Genomic DNA, 23,866 nt, shown 5'->3' with positions numbered 1-23,866 from the left:
AGTCCGCAAGTCGTTGCGTGCCAGTCCGTGCGTGTGCTTTACCTAATAATATTTCCACGGCCAGCAGTGCCCGCTAGTGCTCGCCGCCGCTTCTCTCTCGTCTTTTCCCGGCTTCTTGGTCTCTCGCCCTTTCTCGTTCGTTCTCCATCTCTCTCTGTCTCTCTCTCTCTCTCTGTCTCTCTCTCTCTCTCTCTCTCTGTCTCATTCTCTCTCTCTTTCTCTGTCTCTCTCTCTCTCTATCTATCTGTCTCTCGCTTTCGTTCTATCCCGCTCTGTCGCTGCTGTCTTTGTCTCGCTCACGACCGTTCTATAACCCCCGTGTGTGGAGGTTCGCACGGGGGTCTCTTCACAGAGAGAGAGCCAAGAAAGCAGAAGAATCACGCTGCAGAGCAGCACGTGTGCTGCGCTCGTACGGATCGTACGAGCCACCCCCGTACATTACATATTTCTGCGTGCACATTCAGAGATCCAGGTTCCAAGTTGGATGTTGATCGCGAACGATCAATTCCTCGCGATATATCGAAAAGGAGAGAGAGCACGGTCTCGATAATCGATATATATATATATCTCGATTCGATATTGCTCGTCTTGGATCGAATCGATTCGATCTGTGGAGAAAAGTGCATATGGGGAACGCGATCTATTTGGAATTCTTCGAGTACGATCGATAAATACGCGTAATATTCGGGAATATCGATCTCGCCGGTTAGAGAGATCGATCGATCGATCTTCGCACTCTCTCGGTTTGTTCCGATTTGATCCGGTGTTGTTCGTCGAGAGGAAAAGTTGCGTGCGGGATTTTGTAACAGTGTTTGGGACACGTGAGAGTGGACTGTAGCGGTCCGAACATCACGCCGTCACGTGATTGCTTTCGTGAAAATTGTACCAAAGTGCACCATCGTGTGACGATACCACGTTGCCTATTCCGGATTCATCGTGCTACTCTCTGAGAACGGTGATTGGGAGGACAGCGTCGGCCGACGGCAGCTTTTGGTACGTAATCACGTGACTTTGTTTGTTATTATCGAGTTTACGTATTGTTTAACAATTTTCCTGCAATTCTACGGGATAAGATTGATCGATATTTACATGTAATGTGTATCGATACAGTAAAGAGTTCGTTGGTAAAGATCTTTTAAAAATCGAACGTGAAGTTAGGTTTCATCATTTATGAATAATCGAGAATTTCGATAGAGTTCGTTGTATCATTTTCCTCGTTAATTATGTAATTTCTGCTTGAATTTGTTCGTTGGATTATCTTTTTGAGATTCGAGAAAGACGTTTTACGAATAATCTAATTTGGAACTTTTAAAAGTACGAAGTATACGATTATTTCAATGATTCGTATTTCTGTGGTACGTAAATCTTTTGAATAACATCTAATATTACTTCACTATTACAAGATCTAAGAAAAATATTAAAATATCGATAAATTGCGAAAATGTTTTTCACGTCATAATATTTTAATTCTTGAAATATTCTCAATAATTACGAATAATAGAATTAATTATACTCTCTAAATGTTGGAAAAATCGAAAAAATATCAAAGTTTTTTGCGATCTTATTAGAGAAATAGAAACAAACAAAATTTACATTAAAATCAGGATTCTCTTATGTTCATATCCAATAATCAGTTGATAGAAAATTACTTGATTCAGATCATTAATGTTGAATCGAGAAGTTATTAATTGATCGAGCAATAAAAACCCGAGTTAATTGCTTTATTACTCTTGAGAAGTAGATATTAATTCAGTTGATCGAATTTTCAACCTTGTTCAAAAACAACTAACGAGAGCAAATCTTCTTCTACTTAGGTTAACACGATTTTGTAATAATTTACTTTTCAAACGGATTATTGATTCTCGATATACTTTTTTTTTAAATAATAAAAGTAAATATTTTTTCAATTAGAATATACGTATCTTTTGACCATTAAATATTCTACGTATAAAAAATCATATTTTTAAAAATATACTCTTCGTTGCTAAATTTTTTCTCTCTCTCTCGTTATTACTCTCTCTCACTCTTCGATAATATTACGATACCAAAACAACGTTTAATTCAAAGTAGCGTAAAAATCCGTTCCCAAACACGATGATCCGAATCGGTATTACGCAAAAAGAAAAATCTCTCTTCTTTCATCATTCCTTTCCATCGTTAAACGATGTCTCTCGTTCGCATGAAAAGCATGTTCTCCTGCGTAATCGGTTTTCGAGAAACGTGACTCTCTCTCTCTCTCTCTTTCTCTCTGGTGTAACACGCGTTTCCGCTAAATACTCACCCCTTGGCGCGTCGCCGAAAGGAGGAAGCAACCCTCGCGCTTGTCTTGCCGCTTAATAGTCAGTATCAGCGGTGAACGCGAGTACGCGGTGCGTGTGCGAGGATGCAGATTGCATACACGTAGCGTATAATACAGCTTAAGGCACAATACGCCCTCTATGGGCGCGCTATATCAGGGATAAATGTGATTGAACGCTACGTTGGGCCCTGCTGTCTCTGTTCCGTTTCTCCCGCTTTTCAACCAACCGCGCATCCCTTTCCCACCGATTCCACTCCAGGCTGAGATTTTTCTGTTCCGTTTGATCCGACGGAAAAACAAATTGTTTAAAAACCCACTTTTTGCCTCGTAACGATGTCTCTGGTTAATTCGAGATTATTAATTAATTTCAAATTTTTAATATTCTCTTTGCAAATTTTATTTTAAGTTTTATCACGTAATTAATTCGTCTTTCTTTATCAATAAGAAAAAACATTTATCTCCAGAGAGACAAATCCTTTCCTAGTTTCTCGACATTAGTAGAAGAATTATGTTAATATTTGCGAACTTAGCATTTAACTTCTCGTAACGATGTGTCTGGTTAATTCGAGATTATTATCAATTTCAAATTTTTAATTTTATTTTAAGTTTTATCACGTAATTAATTCGTCTCACGCCTTACTTTATCAATAAGAAAAAACATTTATCTCCGGATAGACAAATCCTTTCCTAGTTTCTCGACATTACGTCTACTCGCACGAATATCTGTCTGCATATCCCCGGCGTCTCTTTCATCGTTGCTGGCACACTATTACGGTGTAATTAGGCAATAGACTACACGGCTCGGGCGTGCAAAGCTCGCGAAGCGAAACGGGCTCCCGTATATTCCGCGGTGAATGCCTCGAATGTACAAGTGTTGGACACCCCGCGGTGACATTCGAAGCATACACATTGTGCGATCTCTGCCTCTTTCCTCGAGTCGAGGGTTCGTTGTTCGTTCGCGCAGCCTTTCCTGCCTGCGGTTCGCTCCGTTTCGACGCTTAAAAATTGTTTTCCACACGAGGCCTTCGTAGATGGAGAGCCGATCGAGCTGGATTCTACGACCCTTTATGCTCCATCTGTCCCCAACAATCGATTCGGTTGCCGAAGATGGGCAAATTGGCGCGAGTAGTTTGTAGTTGTATAAAATGAGATATTTGGAAATTATTATACTGGTTATTTCGTGTTCGAGTTTCTGTTGAAAAAGTTACGAAGAGGAGCGAAACTGGAGAGAGAATTTAGGGTGAAATTTCAGGGAGACAATGCGGATGATGAAAGGTACGATTCATGGCGAAACACGATTCGTGAAAACGTTGTAAGAACATATGTAAGTAGAGATTTTCCTCCTGGAGGAGCGGAATTGCATTAAAGCAAATCGTTTTACACGCCTCGAGTGGCTTCCATAAGATCTATAATCGTTTAACGGCCAGTTAACTATACGTATTATTAACGTGTCGTTAAGCAGCCGTGGATATCGTGTAAATGATATACATATGCATGTGCATTAACGTTGATCAATGGACCGTTCTACCGATTTATTTTATATATAAAAACTGCCATTACAGGAAAATAAATTACCCTAAATTCATTAAATTCTCCTACTCCCGTTTCTTCTTTTCTTCTTCTTTCACACCTCGAGACTCAATGTGAAAAATGGCGCCTCCCTTCCCTCTAAATTTCATCGGTTACAAATTTTTCTTTCCTTCTAGAATAAATAACAAAATTTAACGAAATAAAAATTTCAAGATTTCCCCTGCAACTCTCCCCTGCATTTTTTTGTATGAAATTCACACCTGCCGCGCCTCTCACGCGAAATAGCTTTGGAACCGCGATGGCAAAAAAAGCAAAGGGGCGAGGACATAATCGCGTTAAATTCGGATAAATTCACAATTTCGCCACCCTTCCCCGCCGCTAGTATTATTAATTAATGCGCGTAAGCGGGACAGAATGGCGGCAGGAAGTCAGAGCGCGTAGCGAGCAGTTAATTCCCGCGGGTGTATTACACGGGGGTGGATCGGAGAGCGGCGCTGGTTTGCCGGTGGTGATGCTGCACGCCATTAACAGCGTTCCGCCGGAAATGTGAGGCATAATACGAGACCTATTACGAGATCCTCTTGTTTCAACAACTCGAGGAGGCGCAAGATTTTCCAAGTCTTTTTCTCCTCCAAATATATTCGGTTATCGTCGATCAGGTTATCGTTCACGCTGTTATTTTCACTTGTGAAAGTAATATAATTTTGTTTCAATTAGGTTTTAATTGGATGTACTAATAATAATTTGGTGCGATAATTTGGAGATACAATGGAACGATTCGTGTGAAGGTACAACAGATATAGAAGAAATTGGTGAGCGAGAATCGGAGGGCGGTAAATCGACAGACTTGGTGTCTTGTAAACAGAAGCGCGATCTTGTTTGCGCTCAGTTGCGCATAATCCGAGGTAATCCTCTTGCGAATACCTTCCTTTATCTCCCTTTATCTCTCTTATTCTTCTTATCTTTTCCTTTCTATCAAAAATCCGATCGTAGCCTTTTCGACGTATCGAGACGGCGTGCAAATGTATTTATTATTTTATTCGTCGCTTCTCTCTCCTCTTTCGCGAAATGAAACAACTTCGTCTCAACTTTTCTCCATCCGAATCTTTCGACCCATGGAAATCATCGTCTGTTCGACGCTGTTATTCACAACGACGGAGGATTAAAATCGTCGATTCACGCTCGTAGCGGCCGCGATCGTCTCGAATAAAGGCCGTCGGCGACGATGAACCGTGTTTCGCGTTTCGTTTTTCTCCTTTTTTTTCCCTTCCACGCAACCCGCCCCATTGAGACCACCCTCTGTCGCTCGTGTGCTCCGACAGCTCCGCTGAAAAATAACGATTTCAGGATTTATTGCGTCCTAATTAGTTCATTACTCCCCCGCCTCCCCCTCGTCTTTTCATCTCGTCGCGGCTCACAAAGCAACGCGTGTGCACGACAGACACTTTGCGCGTTTTCTTTCTTTTTTTTTTTATTAACTTTGGCTTTATCGCGGATTACATCCCCCTCTCCTTTGAACGAAAACGAATCATTGTTCGCTCGACGAAGATTCTTTCGCCCCGTTCCCTCTTCTCGTCTCATTTATTCCCCAAAAGACACTTTGAAGCGTATTATTCCGTAAATCTCCACCCCCGGAATTCTACTTCGTCCGAATTAAATCAAAAATTTTACCAATAATATTTTTGGAAAAATTGGTATATCTTATTCGTCACGGAAGAACTGACAATCGTCGATCGACGAAAGATCCCTCGAACCTTTCAGGTTCTGTTTCCGTCCGAAAACTTGGATTAAAAATATATATTTAATTGTAAATGTTGAAGCGTGTTAAATAAGATATCTTTAACAGTTTTACTATATATATTACAACGTTTATTTATATTCCTCCTCTCAAAAGTACGTGTTGCACGATCGACAAATCTTTACAATAATCCCTTTACAATAATATCCGACGAATAAGATATACCTCTCGAAATCCCCCGAGAGCAACCCCCTCTCGTTCGATCGGAAAGAAGCTTCCTCGATCGATCCTCGATTCGTTCGCTAATTATCCCTCCTTTTCTTGTCTTTTTCTTTCTTTTTCTCAAATCCGCACGCGGTTTCCTCCACACGCTGCGCGCGATGCGTCAACGGGGAGGCGAGGAGGGTAATTACGAGCACTCGACGCGACGTCGTCGTGTCGTGTCACGTTGCGAAAATAAGGGAATATGCGTGTACACACGTGTATGGGTGTCTAAGCTTTTAAAAAAAATAAAAAAAAAGGATTTTCGCGGAGGAACGCATTGTGCTCCCTTAAGCTCCCTCCCTCTCTCTATCTATTTACATTTCCATCTCTCTCTCGCGCGCGATTCTTTTGCTCAACAAGTCGTGGCTTTTCTAGAGGGAACTCGTTACACGGATGGAGCCAATTAGAATCGAGGGACACCTTTTCAATGTTTGTCGCGGTAATTATGGGAGCCGCTTCTTCTTCCCATTCGGATTAATACGAACGTCTATTAATTAGGCGTGATATTCAGCGGGGTGGATGGGGCGAGGGTAAGGGAAGGTTGAGAGTTGAGAGTTGTGCTTGCGTTGTTATTTACTTCGTTTTTATCCTTTCTCGAGCGAAACAATTTTTGGAAGTGGCGAGTTTCCTTCCGAGGAATAAGAAGTTAATGGTAATTTTTTTTTCATTTCTTCTTGAAATTTATTTACTGGATTCGTTAACTCGAACGTGGAATTTTTGATAAATTTGGAAATAGCTGGGTCGGAGAAGAATAGAAGATTAGAATTGGGGATAGCGACACTTGCGCGTCTCGCAGATAAAATAGATTTACACAGGTGGCGATGATACGAGGTATATTTTTGAAAATAGCACGGGACTAATATCTCACAAGTCGTACGCCGTTAAATGGGGAAAGATCTTCGCGCTCCTCCTTTCGATCCCGCCAATCGTAATTACTTTTTCTATCGTAGTTTCGTTTATCTTTTTATGAGTGTCGAAGAGAATTACACGTTCGCCGCGTTGGGAATTTTGAAATTGGAAGGTGGATGACGCGAAAATTTGATTGTTCCAGTGACCGGAAGTGCCTAAAGGCCCGAAGATTCTGCCTTCGCAGCAGCTGGGCGCTGCGGTCGCTCCATGGCCGGGCGCCACCGGCCTCCTAGCCTCTGTCACCGCTGACGACATGGCACACAAAGGTAAACTCCTTCCTTCTTTTTAATTGAAAAAAGTATTGTCAAGCGTTGGAACGCACGCACAAGTGTGAAACGAGTATCCAAAGTGCGACAATGACGCGTAACTTCACCTTTTCCTCCCTCTAGGGAGAATAATTAGAAACTCGCGGATCATCTGAAATTTATTCTCGGAAGATCTTTTTGTAATAATCCAACGCGCTTGTAAACGAAACTTGGAAAAAGACTCGGTCCTTTCTTCAAATTCGCGTTTAGAGAACGTTCGAATTAATATCGCGCTAGCTGGATTGGGAGGAGAGGGTGGGAGGAGGAAGCAGGAAATAGCCGTGAAGCCGAATCGAAACGTCCGAGGAATGGAGGAGAGGGGTTGATGGCTAAGGCGTTTAACCCCATTAGTCCTGAATGGAAGTTCACCCGGGATCCTCTCTCTTTCACCTCGCCTTTCCAAGTTTCCCTCCTCCCCTCTTAACACGGAAAAGGGGTCCGAAGAGGATGAACAGACGACGTCTCAAGGCTTTCCAAACCGGCTCCTGCCCTGTGAAACTGGCTGCTGCTCACTTCACGTATTGATTTCCATTCTCTTCTACGCCTTCCTTCGCCCTCTTTCCCTGCCATAGGCCGAAAATCCTCCGCCGGACTTCTTTGCGACTCGATCAAGCTCGCTCCGTTTCCAACGATACTCCAACTCGTTGCGAGGAAAAGGAGAGAAAGCAATTCCATTTTGCCATCGAATAAACAAATTCGAATTGTTTCATCTTCTTCGCGTTTGAAATACAAATCTGTCGAATAGTAGGGAAGAATTTATCCGAAAAATAATGAAAAATACGGAGAGAGTTAACCCTTTCACTTTCCTAACTTTCTATAAGGAGGAGGAGGCGATGGATCCCTGCTCGGTTTTACGATCTGGAGAAATTAGGTCGTTCCGGGTTTAAGGTTCCCCTTCTCGCTGCAGGGGATGGCAAGGTGACGCGTTAAATGGTCGACGGGGATTAAATCGTGGAAGAATCTGCGCGAGAATCCACGAGTTATCTGACTCAGAGAGGCGTCAAGTTCAGCTCGTCGAATCGACCACCATCGTCCACTGGCTTTTCATTCCAATTCGAAATTTTAAATTGCTCCTCTCAGAGACATCTTTCACTTTCCTTCTCCAGATTTCTTTTTCTTCTTTCCTTTTGTGCCGATTTCGATAAATTCTGCGGCAGATTCGAATGATTCGGAGTCGAATTGATCGAATGTTATTAAAATGATTAATCGAAAGAAGGGTAGAATTCGTTGGTGAAAACGATCGAATGGGAGCTTGGAATAAACTAAATTGGAATCTTCGAAGGATGCTTACATTTTTTTCTCTTTAAAATAAATAAATAAACATGTCACAAATATCTTCAATCGAGCGATTAAAATTCGATACTGGGAAAGAAGGTCATATGCTTTAACCAAAACACGCGAAGGGGGAGAGGGGCGGAAGCCGAGAGCGTCGCACGATTTCCGGAAGCGATGGAGACGCGTCGAGAGACGAACTCGTGGGGGCGAACGGCGGCAGTTAAAGAGGGGGTGGAGGACTCGAAATAAGAATAAAAGGGAGAATCCTCGTCGTTTCTTGTATGGTAAGCAGGGGGAGAGGTGAAGAAAAAAAGGAGGGGAGGTGGCTCGAGGCATCGATCGTTTCTGAATTCCGCGTAGAGACGTCGCCAGTTTTCTTTCTTTCTTTCCTTCCTTCTTGCGAATTCCAGAATGTATTCGAGAATATTCCCAGATCAAAGATATATCGTAAGAATGTAAATATAAATCGAAGATTAAACGAAGGATAGTTCGATGCTTCGGCAATAATTAATCCTCCTTTAACGGATAATGAAAACGGCGAAAACGGTTTGAAAACACCGTTTCTAATTCCCGTGCGATGATCATCGCCAAGTATTTCTCGAGAAATATAAGGAGACGAGCGCTTTCAACAGCCGAGAAAGAGACTCTCTCTCTTTGCAGAAGCGTCAGGGTACAAAAGGAACGAGCTGCTTCTTCTTCGCCTCGACTAAGAAACGGGAGCAGCAACTGTTCCCTGTGCAAACACATCGTTTCCACCGACGACTCTTCTAACTGTTAAACGAAGTAAAAGAAGGAGAAAAAAAGGGAAAAAGAAAAAAAGAGGGAGAAAAAGAGAGAGAAAACAGAGACAAAGAGGAGGAGGAGGAGGAAGAAGAAGAAGAAGCGGAGGATCCATCTCTCTCTAGGCGAGAAAGGGAAAGAGAGAGCTTTGAAATTCCTTCACGGCGACACCCCTTTCCCCTGCGAGGCGCTGGAGGGAAAATAAAAAAGGGTGTCGGTATTTTTATGCGGAGAGGGGGCAGTTACGAATTAATTGAATGACACAGGGAGGGATTGCTCCGTCTCTCGGCTGAGGAAATATGGCTGGGAGGGGGATCAAAGAAGAAGCCTTTCTATCTGTTTTACGCGACTGTCGCGCCATTTTAAACGGCCACCCGTTCCTCAGATTCCAGTTTTCTTCCTTTCCTTCTTCTTCTTTTTTTTTTCCACCTCTTCTCCAACCGTGTCACGTAATATTTAATTCTCGCGCAGCGATCGTTACAAAGCGGATGATCGAGGAGGCTAATTTCTCCATCTCTGGAAAAAATCTGATCCAAAGAACAGAGACTCTCGAAGGACAATCCCGTCCCCTCCCTCCCTCAATAACGAAGCATCCCCTTCGAATCCAACATATTATACACACACACATATATATATATATACACGGTAAACCGACGAAGATAGTCGGAGGCGAACAGTCTTGCATCAAGTGTATTCGACTGTAAAATTCCCTCTTCAAACAGAAACGGGTGGCTGGCACATTTGGCCGGCTACGGTCCGAAGGTTGGAAAAGATGAGAAGGCCTTTGAGGGGAGGGAGGTGACCCAAGAGGAATTCCTAAGCCAGGCCGGGAGTTGCACACCGCGGAGAAAATTCAGCGTTGTAACAAGGCGGCACACGTACGAAATGGGTCGATAGATTAGATTAGCTCGGGCTGTAAAAGTGCTGGATCTTGCTCTCCTTCGAAAACCGTAACTGTCCGCAGGACATGTATTTTTTTGAATGGAGAAAAGTGAGAAACGAGATTGGGATAACGAAACGGGAGGAGAATTTTTAATTTTTCTTCTTTCGCGTGGACGAGGAATACTGTGTCAATCGAGATTGCAGGGAGGTGAGAGTTATTCAAAATTGTTGATCAATCTCGAGGGGAGGGTCGGATAGTTTCTTTCTTTCCAGAGAGAAGATATCGACTCGTTGGGGAAGTAATTAGCTTTATTAATTTTAAAGAAGTTAAAGGTACGAATCGTTTAAGAGATGCTCCACTATCCTTTTTCCCTTTCGCGCGACAAGGTAAAGGATATTCAAAATCTTGGAAATTATAAAGAGATATATATACTCTTTTTTTTCTAGAGAAAATGAATCACCCCATAGAAGAAGTAATTGGTTAAGAATTTCGAATAATAAACTTTACTCTCTTTTCGAGTGGGGAATTTTTGGAATAATATTCGAAATTATTAGATTCTTTTCGAGTAATCGGTTAAAATTAAAATGAAACGATTATCATATAATCTTGGCCTATTACAATTGCTTCGAATAACAAATTATCGGTATAAGTTCGCCTATTAAATTTTCCCTGTCACTGAGTGAGAGATGGATGAACAACGTGGAAATGAAATAGCTGAGAAAAATTTCGAGGAACGATATACACTCAAGTTTTAACGATAAACGATATTTTTCCTGTGGTTCGCATTCTTTCGTGAGAAAGTAGAGTAGCTTTTCTCGATGCCGACGGTTGTGTAAGCAACGATACGTAGTGTCGAATTTTATCTCCTCACCGTTATTTTGAACGTAATATATTTATCGAGTAATTTCGAAAAATTTTGAATACAAATTCGGGTAACCATTCAATTATAAATACCATTCGGAGCATTCGTAAAAATCCTAAAAATTATTTTCATTTCACGAAGTTAGAACGACCGCCCAAGAAACCATTAATTACTATTCGATACTATTCATAATTGAAATACGAATAACACGAATATCGATTTAATTAACATTTATACGGAGACAAAAAGATTTTTACATTCCCGACACGTCAAAATTTCCTACGAGATTCCGAGGTTGATCGAATACGAATAATCCAAATCCCGGGTATAAAAATTTTCGAGCGAGAGATAAGTAAATTTCAGTATTTACTTATTTTTCTACGTGTCGTGTCGATAATTTACGAAAGGATTCGTGGCGAAAGGGCAGCGTTAAAAGGGACACTGCCCCTCCCCCGCCTAAATCAGTGAAACGATCGCGACGGCCGTGAAGAATCCATGAAATTCCCATCGCAATAGGTTCGCGTGCTGACAATGGGTCGCCCTTCTTTTCTTTCGCCCCGTTAATGAGCTTCCGCGCTAATGCACCACTCCCTCCCTCCTTCCTCCCACTTTTCACTTTCCTTCCCCTCTCCCCTGCAAAAAAATGGATACGCCTTGAAACGAGCGCAATATTTTACTCGCGGGTATTCTTTCTTACATTGAAATATAAATCGAGACGATATTTGTAAACAAGATCGATATCGGGAACGAAACGTAATTTTAATATAAAACGATTTTATCCTCCCACCTAGTTTACTTGAAATAATCGCGCAACAGGACGAACGAAAAGTGAAATAAACGGAGGAAAACGCGGGGTGGGGGAAGTGGACAGGATTTTCAAAAGGAACGATCCAACGTGGATAGCGCACTGAATAAATATTTTGACAAACCGCTCGAGAGGGGGCAATGGTTTTTTGGTAGCCATGGGTACGTCGACAACTGCCGGCCTAATTTTCCCCCCGAAACATTTCCGGAGATTACATCGGATTCTCATTGTGCCGGCCCCTAAGATTCGCCCTTACCCGACCGAGATCCGTGTACTTTTTCCATCGAGGAAACCGAGAGTGTCCTTCACCTTGTCCCCTATTTTTTTTTTTTTTTTCCCCCCTTTTATTTATTTCGCATACACCAGGTTTAATGATCCTCCCCGCTGCTCGGGGAGAGAAAAATCCAATATTGTTATCGAGTCTTTTCATTACGAGGAAATCTTCTTCTCGATCGAAGGAAACGTGAGAACAAGTTTTTCCTTTCCTCCTCCAATTGTGATATATTATGTGAAGAGTATTATTAAGACACGTTTTTTATTTCCCGGGGAACCTTGAACTTTGCGAGGTTAACACGCCAGAAAAGTCGTCTTCCTTCATTTTCGTTAACACACGCGTCGATTGTCAATTAAACTGGAATTTCTATCCACTCCTCTTTTGGCAGACGTACGATGGGACGATGTAAAAGCCGTTATCAACGTTTCCCGAATCAATTATTTTTCCTCTCCGCATTTTTGACTCAAAAAAAGAAAAAAAGAAACCTCTAACTCGACGCATCGCTAACTTCGATCGATCCACTTCGTTTAGAAAACTCTTTACTCCCAGTCATAACTCGATACACCGTATATGTATATATAGCTTGGCAATTTTTCATCCTCCTAACAAGATCCCTTGAGCCGACGTTCTAAAAGTCTTTGGTTCTCAACTCGGTGGATAGCTCGGCTAGGTTTCTCTCTCTCGTTTCTTTTATTCCAATCGAACAATCGACATTGGCCTTCGCTCCATTCCTTTTTAATTTCTCGTCAAATTGAAGGAGAAGAAGGAACACCCGGTTTCTCTATCGTATTTTCTTTTTTTTTTAGAATATCGTAAGATATTTTCGTTAGAGATTTATTTTTGCTTCCCTAAAGATAAAGTTGTTCGAGTATCGGAAAAGGATGGGTTGAGAAATACTGTTGTAAAACGTAGGAATCTGTTCTGAGAACAATTGCACGATACGCCACTTGCGATACGTAAATTTTTATATATATATACATCGGTGGATCGTCAACTGGATCAGATTCCACTAACGACAGATCGTTAAATAATCGTCAGGGAGAAAACACTTCGCGTCGTCGAGCGCGATCCCTTTGAACGATAGTTTAAATCCCGTTCGTTTCAAAAAAAAAAATACCAGGTTCAACGAAATATCAAAGTTCGAAGATCGAGAGGAAAATTCGAAGCGATCGATTAATTAAATCGACTCCGTTAATTATGAAATTAAAAGCGAATCGAAGCAAGTATAAAAATTGGTTTCGATGGCAAATCTGTATCGCATAATTCAACGTGTCGATGCAATAAAGTGTCGTTGAAATAAAACTTTCCTCGAATTCCCTGGAAGGGGAAATTTCGTTCGCCTCGATCGTTCCTGCATAGAAAAAAAAATGGCGTCGACGATCGAGGAAATGCGTCGTTAACGAATGTGAGTTAACAGGACGATAATGAACGTGGTCGCCATTTTTTCGACTCGATTTTCCGAAACCTTCGTCTCTCCTCACCCTTTTCCCTTCCCTCGCGCGAGGCAAGGAGTGGTGAAAATATTTTTTTTCCCCCGAAGAAAGAAAGAACCCTCGAGTGGTCCTTCGACTTCACGGTTGTGAAACGGTTCTGGGCCGCTGTACGAGCGCACAATAATAACCATTCCACCCGCGCACCTGCACGGCACGCCAGCCTCCTCGAGGATGAGCCTGGCGAGTCGACCGATCTCGTCCAACAGCCCTGACCTACATACGCGTCCTACGAAGACCAACACCATCCCCCGAGTGGCTTTCCAGAGATTTGTTCGCAGCATTTTCTCCATGCTGCCAAATCGAGAATAGATTTGTTCTATATCTTGTTCCACTTACGTAACGATATAAATCGATGGATTGAAACGCGAATTGTGAAAATTTAAAAACAGTGACTTCTTCGTCACCACTCGTGCGAACGATATTCCAATAATATCCGATATAACCATACTCCTCGTCGCGATAATTTTTCCCTCGCTTATATGTAAACATCATTGTACAATTTGAAATTTATTTAGCGGTTCAATAATAAAATCGCCACTTTCCAACAAATTCTTCCACTCCTCGAAAAATCTTTCAAAATTTCGACTCAGAAACTGGACGGCCCATTTCCCACACCCGATCATTCCGATACGTGGGCTAATTACGTCAAAAGCTTCCCCCTCCCCGGGGGACGCGGACACGAGTCCCATGGGAACAACACGGCGGCCACAATGCCAAGACCCGTTCGACCGTCATTGTGCACCTTGTGCCGATTGTGCGCTCTCCCCTCTCTCGCCTCCCTTTATTTCAACGGCCCCCTCGTCGTCCCCTTCCCGCGTTTCCGCGTCCACCTTTTTTCCACATTTTTCGCGATAAAAGAAGGGCTCTCTCCCCCCTCCCCCCCGTCATCAGGATTTTCTACGTCTCCTATGCGCGCGGGTCGCGACATCGCACGCGGATTACGACACGGAACATATGTCGTTTCTTATTGTGCTGATTTTGGGTCTTGCTTCTCTCTCTCTATTTAAGGGTGGTTTCCTGTTTTCTCGTTTATTTTATCTGGAGAAAGATTCGATTCGATTCGATTCGATTTTCGGCAGGGAATAATATACAATCGGATGTTTCTGTTTACGAGTTATTATACGTGGAAAGAAGTGGAATCACTCGTGGAATTAATTAATCGATAATTGGAAAATTTTCTTATCTCTGACACGTGTAAGCTTGTTGTTTATGTAAATCTGGCAAAAAAATAACATGATTATTTTTGAATGTACTTGAAAATCTGAAATATCCTCCTGAAGATGTAGGAGATCGTTCTAAAATAGAAAACACTCGGATGCTAAATCTGAAAAAAGCAAACAAACGAACGAACAAAGTCAGCGAAATCGTGCTCGAAATGGTTATCAGCGAGGATAGCCGGAAGATAACGAAGCTGGGTGGGAGAAGGAAGGCCGTGGACGGGCCTTTTCCACAAGGTGCACCCGGAGAAGCGGCTCTGACAGATCCGTTGGCGTGGAATAACGCGTTTACGAGCTCTTTGTCCGCTCCGCTTTGGCCCGCCTCGTGCTACCGTTCCCGCTGCACCTCTCCCCTCTTGATCCAGATCTGTTCGAGGCGGAGAGAGAGAGCTCGAAGGCGCAGGTTGGTTCCCCAGGTAATTGGATAATTCGGGAAGCAGGGAACGCGATTAACCGAAAATATTCGCCGTTTCCTGTTTCCTTTCCGGAAGAAAGAGAGTTGTTGCGTTCTCTCCTCGCCCGAATCGGCCTCTGCTCTGGAACGAAGGATTCAGTGTTGTCGAAGGCTAGGTCTAACAGGTAAATTCAACTTTTAAAATTTTCGTATCGATCCTTAATAGGGGAGAAAAAGGAAGAAAGTAAAGGCAAATTGAAAATTCTCGTTTAAATCGATCCCTGAATGGACGATGAAAGAGAGGAGAGAGAAAAGATAAACATCCCCGTACAAAGTAGAAATCTCGAGTGTCATCGAGCGAAACCACCTTACAAAAACACGTCTCACTCTTGACCAAGACCGACCACCTCTCGTGTACACGGGGCCCAACACTCGTGTTCACGGTCGACGCCTTTCGAAGAATCATCATCCCCTCGCGGCAGAAGGTGCGTACATCTGGCCGCCGCACGATCCTTCTCCCCCCCAGCTACAAATAGGCGATCGAATCGGACGAATCGAGTTGTCAATGCGAGGCCATTAATAACGCTAATAACTGTCGGCGGTGTTGGAATATTTCGTGAAAAGCTCCTCCTCTCTCTCGATCGAGAAAAGAAGGGAGAGGGAGGGAAGAAAGGAAGAGCGCCTTTTGGAACGTGGGTCAAAGCACGCGGCAGATTGGCTACAAACAAGCGACACAACAAATACTCGAGTTCCTCATTGTGCCTATTCGCGAGGACGGTGGATGGTTTCGGGGATGGTAAGAGAGAGGGATTCCGTGAACAACTCCTCATTTTCAAAAACATGTCCGCAACAATGAGACTATTATTGCGATCGCAGCTCTCTCTCTCTCTCTTCTCAGTTTTGTCAAAGCTTTTCCCTAAACATTCGAAGAATCGTTTCTTACCTGCCGGTCACTCTTGGCTTGACCCTCGTCAATTCGTTTTCTTCAACCGTGTTAGGTGTCTCAATATGGTAGTAGGTAAGATGTACGCGAAGAGAGAGAACGGAAAGAAGTTTTGCCGACGATACACGCTTATTTTTGTATTGTGCGTCTCGTGTCGTAGCTTGATAGATTGGAATCGGTGGTCTCTTGGTATTGGCTCGGCCGAAGGGGAATATTATAGATCGGCCTGTTAAAGGTATCGAGACTCGTGTTATTTCCCCGTAGGAGAACGAGTGCAAGATTGATTTATTTTCCTCGATCAAGATCAGATTTTCCTCGACTTTTTCTTTCTTTCTTTCTTTCTTTCTTTTTACTTTTTATCATATTTTACATACACGCTCGTTTCCATTTGCAAAAACAAAATTTCATTCGTTTCAATCCGTGCGAATTGAAAGGAGGGAGAGAAAGACAAGTTTTCGTTTGCGTTTCCATAATCTCGTTCGAGTAATAACAGTCTGACCCCAATTATTCCAAGTTTGCATTTAAAATCGGCGAAATCGGAAAAGCAAATATATATATAGATCGGTCGTTTCCTCTTTCATCCTCTCGAGCGATTATCCTCGCCGAGTGTAGAAACGTTCGGCACCGCGAAGGTACTCGAGGCCAAGTGGGCATCCCTTGACTCGCTCGCTCGATCTCTCTCTTTCTCTCTCTCTCTCGCTTCTCCCTCTTAGAAGTTGAGCGGCTTGAAATGGTTCCAGGGGGTGTCTTGTTCATTCATTCCCCGGAAACACTTGTGCGCGGACCCGATTGAGACACCAACCAACCAGAGATGAACCGACCTTAATAGCCCGCTAACCGTTTGTCACAGAACGCATTGTAAGGACTTTACAAGTCGCTTCCACGCTTGTTGCGAATTTTCCCTCTTTGGATAGAGGAAGCCCAGTTGGATGGAACGAAACGCGATAACGAATACCTTCTCGATCCTTCGAAAATTTCGATTTTTCGTATACGAGAAATTCAAGATTTTTGCCGTTAAAAATCCATCCTCGAGAGAAACGGAAAAAGTTATACCATTGAAGTCGGTTTTTGTTTCATCCCGATATCTCGTTCCGTTGCCGAGATACGAAGAGTCAAAGTTTAGTCCGTAGCGTCTAACGTGTTGTCTAATGGAGATTACGAACGGGCTCGTGACCTATTTTTCCTTGAAATCCGTAATAATACGTTTCTCTAGGGAATTATGTCTAGTCGTTTGTTTGTTTGGAATTTGAGATGGGTCGGTGAGACGAGATGCGAACGAGATCGAAAATTACGCTTTTCTTTACGCGACGATATCTCGGGAACCGGAAGTCGTATCGGGATAAACGAAGAAGCGTTTTAAAGAGCGAGATTTCGCGCTTCTAACGATCGTTCGCTCGTCGATAACGAATTATTACGTTCGAAGTTACAGCGGTTCAAAGTTTTCCTAATTTTAATAGGATTCGATGTAAAATTGCGAGTTTAAGGTGAACGGTTAAAAATTAACTTTTCTTTACGCGAGGATATCTCGGGAACCGGAAGTCGTATTAAGATAAACGAAGAAGCGTTTTAAAGGGCGAGATTTCGCGCTTCTAACGATCGTTCGCTCGTCGATAACGAATTATTACGTTCGAAGTTACAGCGGTTCAAAGTTTTCCTAATTTTAATAGGATTCGATGTAAAATTGCGAGTTTAAGGTGAACGGTTAAAAATTAACTTTTCTTTACGCGAGGATATCTCGGGAACCGGAAGTCGTATCGGGATAAACGAAGAAGCGTTTTAAAGAGCGAGATTTCGCGTTTCTAACGATCGTTCGCTCGTCGATAACGAATTATTACGTTCGAAGTTACAGCGGTTCAAAGTTTTCCTAATTTTAATAGGATTCGATGTAAAATTGCGAGTTTAAGGTGAACGGTTAAAAATTAACTTTTCTTTATGCGAGGATATCTCGGGAACCGGAAGTCGTATTAAGATAAACGAAAGAGCATTTGAAAGCGCAAAGCATCGCGCTTCTAACGGGCTTTCGTTCGTTGACGAAGAATCGTTATCTTCGTAGGTTACTGCGGTCCAAAGTTTTTAAAATTTTTAATAGAGCGGAAAGAAAAGAAGTAAAAATCTACTGGCAAATATGTATAATAAGCTTATCGGCGAGAATCGGGACAATCAATTAAAACGATGTATCCGCTTAACGCTCGAGCCGAAAATTCAAAGGGTCGCCTAAATTCCAATACCTCGGCCGGTTCGCGCCATCGTCCCGTGTAATTGATTACATTACACCGTGAAACGGGAGGACCACCTGGAACTTGGATAAAGAGTAAAAAAGGAGGGAAGGAGGAAGCGGCAAAAGGAAGGACGTCGGAATAAGAAGTCGCTCGGATGATGAATGTGCCGTCTGAGCCGTCGCGTCACCGAGGCTCTGTTTCTCGTTTGTAAACGAGCTTCCCCTCTTTTTCTCCCGTCTGCATAGATACACCAGCCATTTCTCGAGGTGCCCTATCATCGAGGAAGAAGAACGTTCTATCTACACTTTGTTTATACGAGCCTGACCATTTATCTTTGAACGAAAAAAAAGAAAAAAAAAAGGAAAAGAAAAAAACGAAATGGAAAAAAGAGAGGAGGGGGAAAAAAAAAATATGAACGAGCCATCGTCCTCGATTAAATTCCAAGGAAGAGTTTTTCTCGATTTTTCGTTTTCCAGAGTAACGGTATAATGGGCTGATTCGTTATCGGGAGTATCATGAAAAACAAAAGGAGAACGGTGATCAATTATCGATTAAACGAGATTCTACGTAGAACGTAATTTATCATGGTGTCATGTCGAGGGAAAGTCTTGGCCAACGATGAATCTTTCGTCGGCGTTCAACAGCCGGGGAGGGGAGGGGGGAAGTTTTCGGCGTTAATCGTTCCTCTCTATGCAACCCTTGCCAGAAAGTGGAAGGGAAGATTTTTTCCGAATTTACGGATTTCGCGATCCGAACTTTCGATTATCGAATTCTCAAATTTGTTGCATAAACGAATAATAATAATAATAATCGTGTTACGAAAATAACGCGTTGTAAATTTGAAAGAAACGCAAAATTGTCTTTTGCATTTCGAGGAAAGCAAGGCCAAGCGTATCTAGATTCGACGCGTAGTAGTCGATTATAGTCGAGTTATTAACACATCGGCATTCATAAATCGAGGGAGAGAAAGGGCTACGCAACAAAGGGAAACAAACAAAAAACGCAACGGGGGCAAATGTCGCCGAGTCTCTCTCTCTCTCTCTCTCTGCCCCTCTCATGAAAGGGAAGAAACGTCGAGTTTCGAATGCCAGTCCTTAACGAGCGATAATAACTCGGGCAAATAGCCTGTGTTTCTAGAGCGCTAGTTTCTGCTCTCGTTCAACGTTCCCATTGTAAATCTCCGTTTAACCGAGAGAGAGAGAGAGAGAAACATAGAAAATCGGAAAGAAAAATAAGGAGGAGAGAAGCGCGTGAACGGAATCATCGAATTAAGAGGAAGAAGAGAAAGAATAGTATCCGTCCTTTACGATCTCTGTAATATAAATAAAAAAAAAAGGAATGAAAGGAAAGGAGGGATGAAAGGGGGATTATTAGCTGGATCGTGCGATTTAGCTTTGGCGCTCGCTTCTGTTTATCTACAAGAGTGGGTGAAGGGTAGTATACCGTGGAAGGTAAAGGCGGAGAGCATAATCCAGCGGCGTATTAGCCCCGCGCGCGACCAAGGGGTGCGCTCGAGTGGCCATTCTGCGAGCTGAGCGCGTGTTTTGATATTGTAACGTTTGTATTAAATATCAGTAGGAAGGGTGGTGACTCTAAAGCCTTCCGTTTATTAGGACTTCATTAGCCCATCCCCCGTTTCTCTCTCTCTCTCTTTCTGCCCTTCCGTGTTTGTTCCCCGCTGCTTCGAATCCGTCAGGTGGTATCCCCCCCCTTTTTTCTCTCTCTCTTTTCTCTTTTTACACGTTCACTTTTTCGAACGTTATTTATTCGATTGATCTGATCGATTTTTCTTCTAATCAAATATTAAAACGACGATACAAATCGCTCAACTCGATACGAAATTTCTTGTCAAAATGTACAGTTTCCAAAAATTTTTAAATTTTATTAAACGCAAAGACCTCTTTTTCCTCGATGATTAATTTAAGAGGGGAGAAGGCAGTAAAAAAGAGGAAAAAAATACGTTCTCGCGAGAAAGAATCCATTTCCCAAGGGGCCATCCCTTCGTTTTATAATAAAATACGGCGAAACGCGCGTGCACGAAACGTTTAACCAATTTACGCGTTCTCGATTGGTGAGATTCGGGGAGGGGAGGGGAAGAGGTCCTTTTCGAATGAAAAGGAACACTCATATATATATATATATATACGCGTCTAGGAGTCGGTGGTCGGCGAATCGCGCGCGGCAGGCCCATTTTCGAAAGTCAATCGACCGTGAGACCCCCCCCTTTCGTCAATCGCAATACGCTCATAAATCTCCCTTATATAACTCGGGTAGCCGGCGACGATGACGACGACGCGTCGAATTAACTCTGTCTGGAAAATTCTTCTCCAACCGATCTTTCAAGAAAAAAATACCTGCTTGACCATTTCCCATCCTCCTCTTTACACGTGTCGTCGATTTTCCTCCAGTTTTCATTCACCTCGAATTAAATTCGATTGAATTTTTTTTTTTCTCGGATAACAATTCTTCCTCCTTCGAGGAAGAAGAAGAAAAAAAATCCAAAAGGGATAGATTTCTTAGGATTTTTCGGTCGATTTTTACGATTCTTGTATCTGTCGCGTTGGTTAACCGGCGTTTGCCTATCGTGGGATAAAAAATGAAGGGCGTGGCCGCCGTGTTGTTCACCGGTGGAGGTATAAAAGATTTCGCGAGGAAGGTTGGGTGAAGGTTTCGTGCGTGTCATCGACACAATGAGTCGAAGATTATCTACGACGGGATTCGCTAACGTGTTAACGCCTGCAGCCAACCCCCTACCTCGTTCACCCTCTTCGAGAGTTTCGAGAAGAAAGGAGACGTACCCCTCCTCTTTCCTTTTTCTTCTTCTTCTTCTTCTTCTTCTTTTTTATCGACAGTTTCGAGCAACGGTGAAAAGAAAGAAAGAAAGAAAAAGTGGAAAGAATTACGACGTGTTCCTCGTTGTTGAGAAAAATTCTAAAAAAGTGTATGTAATTTTCTAATAGTACGACGAGATATTGTCGCATATTGTGTTATAAAAATATAAAATAATCGAATAATCGAGTTTCTCGAACGTTAAAAAATCGAGTATCGATATAGTTAGCCAATCTCATTTTTCGAGTATATCGCCGGCCTAAAATTTAGAATCACCAATGTTAGATATCTTGAAAATATCTTCAATTGGCCAACTTCACTTCTCAAGTTTATCTCTGGTCTAAAATTTAGAATCACTAATGTTAGATATTTTGAAAATTTTTCGAAATAAATCGTAACGAATTTCTCAGATATTAAAAGATCTAATATTTTTAGTTGGTTAATTTTAGTTTTCAAGTATATCTCTGGATTAAAATTTAGAATCACTAATATTAGATACCTTGAAAATCGAAATAAATCGTAACGAATTTCTCAGATATTAAAAAATTTAATATCTTAGTTGGCCAACTTCACTTTTCAAGTATATCTCTGGATTAAAATTTAGAATCACTAATATTAGATATTTTGAAAATATCTTTAAATATCTTTAGTTGGCAACTTCACTTTTCGAGTATATTTTTGGCCTAAAATTTAGAATCACTAATATTAGATATCTTGAAAATATCTTTCGAAATAAATCGTAACGAATTTCTCAGATATTAAAAGATCTAATATTTTTAGTTGGTTAATTTTAGTTTTCAAGTATATCTCTGGATTAAAATTTAGAATCACTAATATTAGATATTTTGAAAATTTTTTTAAATATCTTTAATTGGCCAACTTCACTTTCATAAGTATATCTTTGGCCTAAAATTTATAATCACTAATATTAGAAATCTTGAAAATTTTTTAAAATATTTTTAGTTGGTTAACTTCATTTTTTAAGTATATTTCTGGCCTAAAATTTATAATCACTAATATTAGATATCTTCAAATATCTTCTTTCGAAATAAATCGTAACGAATTTCTCAGATATTAAAAGATCTAATATTTTTAGTTGGTTAACTTCACTTTTCAAGTATATCGCTGGTCTAAAATTTAGAATCATTAATATTAGATATCTTGAAAATTTTTTTAAATATCTTTAATTGGTCAACTTCACTTTCATAAGTATATCACTGGCCTAAAATTTAGAATCACCAATGTTAGATATCTTCAATTGGCCAACTTCAGTTTTTAAGTATATCTCTGGTCTAAAATTTAGAATCACTAATATTAGATATCTTCAAAATCTTTCGAAATAAATCGTAACGAATTTCTCAGATATTAAAAGATCTAATATTTTTAGTTGGTTAATTTTACTTTTCAAATATATCTCCTGGATTTGATTTCAAATATATCTCTGGCTTAAAATTTAGAATCACTAATATTAGATATCTTGGAAATTTTTTAAATATCTTTAATTAGCCAACTTCATTTTTTAAGTATATTTCTGGCCTAAAATTTATAATCACTAATATTAGAAAATTAGAAATTTTGAAAATTTTTTTAAATATCTTTAATTGGCCAACTTCACTTTCATAAGTATATCTTTGGCCTAAAATTTAGAATCACTAATGTTAGATATTTTGAAAATTTTTCGAAAATCTTTCGAAATAAATCGTAACGAATTTCTCAGATATTAAAAAATCTATTTTTAGTTGGTTAATTTTAGTTTTCAAGTATATCTCTGGATTAAAATTTAGAATCACTAATATTAGATATTTTGAAAATATCTTTAATTGATCAACTTCATTTTTCGAGTTTATCTCTGGCCTAAAATTTAGAATCATTAATGTTAGATATCTTGAAAATTTTTCGAAATAATAATAATATAATATAAATAATATATAAAATAAATCGTAAATTTCTCAGATATTAAAAGATTTAGTATCTTTAGTTGGCAACTTCACTTTTCGAGTATATTTTTGGCCTAAAATTTAGAATCACTAATATTAGAAATTTTGAAAATTTTTTTAAATATCTTTAATTGGCCAACTTCACTTTCATAAGTATATCTTTGGCCTAAAATTTATAATCACTAATATTAGAAATTTTGAAAATTTTTTTAAATATCTTTAATTGGCCAACTTCACTTTCATAAGTATATCTTTGGCCTAAAATTTATAATCACTAATGTTAGATATTTTGAAAATCTTTCGAAAATCTTCCGAAATAAATCGTAATGAATTTCTCAGATATTAAAAATCTACTTTAATTGGTTAACTTCACTTTCATAAGTATATCTTTGGCCTAAAATTTATAATCACTGATATCGGATATCTTGAAGATCTTTCGAAATAAATCATAACAAATTTCTCAGATATTAATATCTTCAGTTGGCCAACTTCATCTTTCAACTATCACTAAAATTTAGAATAAAATTAATACATTTCGATATCTTTGTCAAATAATATCTTTCGAAACGATTGGGAAAAAAGTTCAAGAAACAATTAAAAAAATTCTTCAATTTCTTTCGATTTTCGAGTAACGAACGTATCCATTTAACGTACAAACGTGTGTCCGATTGCACAACTGAACAGGTCACAGTGGCGTGAATCAGCTCGGGGGTGTGTTCGTCGGCGGTAGACCGCTTCCAGACTCGACCAGGCAAAAGATCGTCGAGTTGGCTCATTCCGGCGCGAGGCCCTGCGACATCTCCAGGATACTGCAGGTTAGCAATGGCTGCGTCTCCAAGATCCTTGGAAGGTTGGTTGAAATATTGCTCGTTTCTTCCCTCACCCAAACCCCCTTCTCCTTCCTCACGAA

At 40.8% G+C, this 23,866-nt stretch overlaps 1 protein-coding gene across 4 annotated transcripts in view; it reads left to right on the top strand.

Moving 5' to 3' along the window:
- Positions 1 to 23,866, top strand: part of LOC107992760 (paired box protein Pax-6) — an 81,664-nt gene continuing 57,798 nt past the window's right edge. For 2 of the 4 annotated variants that reach the window (XM_017048815.3, XM_017048816.3), the window contains exons 1-3: positions 1 to 993; positions 6,883 to 7,006; positions 23,641 to 23,806. In XM_017048815.3, coding sequence (XP_016904304.2) covers positions 6,994 to 7,006; positions 23,641 to 23,806 — 179 coding nt within the window. In that variant the 5' untranslated portion in view covers positions 1 to 993; positions 6,883 to 6,993. Of the gene's footprint in view, positions 994 to 6,357; positions 6,484 to 6,882; positions 7,007 to 23,640; positions 23,807 to 23,866 lie in introns of those variants that run through there. The other 2 variants (XM_028664327.2, XM_062084572.1) reach the window with 2 other exon arrangements.

Source organism: Apis cerana, linkage group LG1 (assembly GCF_029169275.1).
Source record: "Apis cerana isolate GH-2021 linkage group LG1, AcerK_1.0, whole genome shotgun sequence".
NCBI lineage: Eukaryota > Metazoa > Arthropoda > Insecta > Hymenoptera > Apidae > Apis > Apis cerana.
This window is presented reverse-complemented; position numbering and strand designations above follow the sequence as displayed.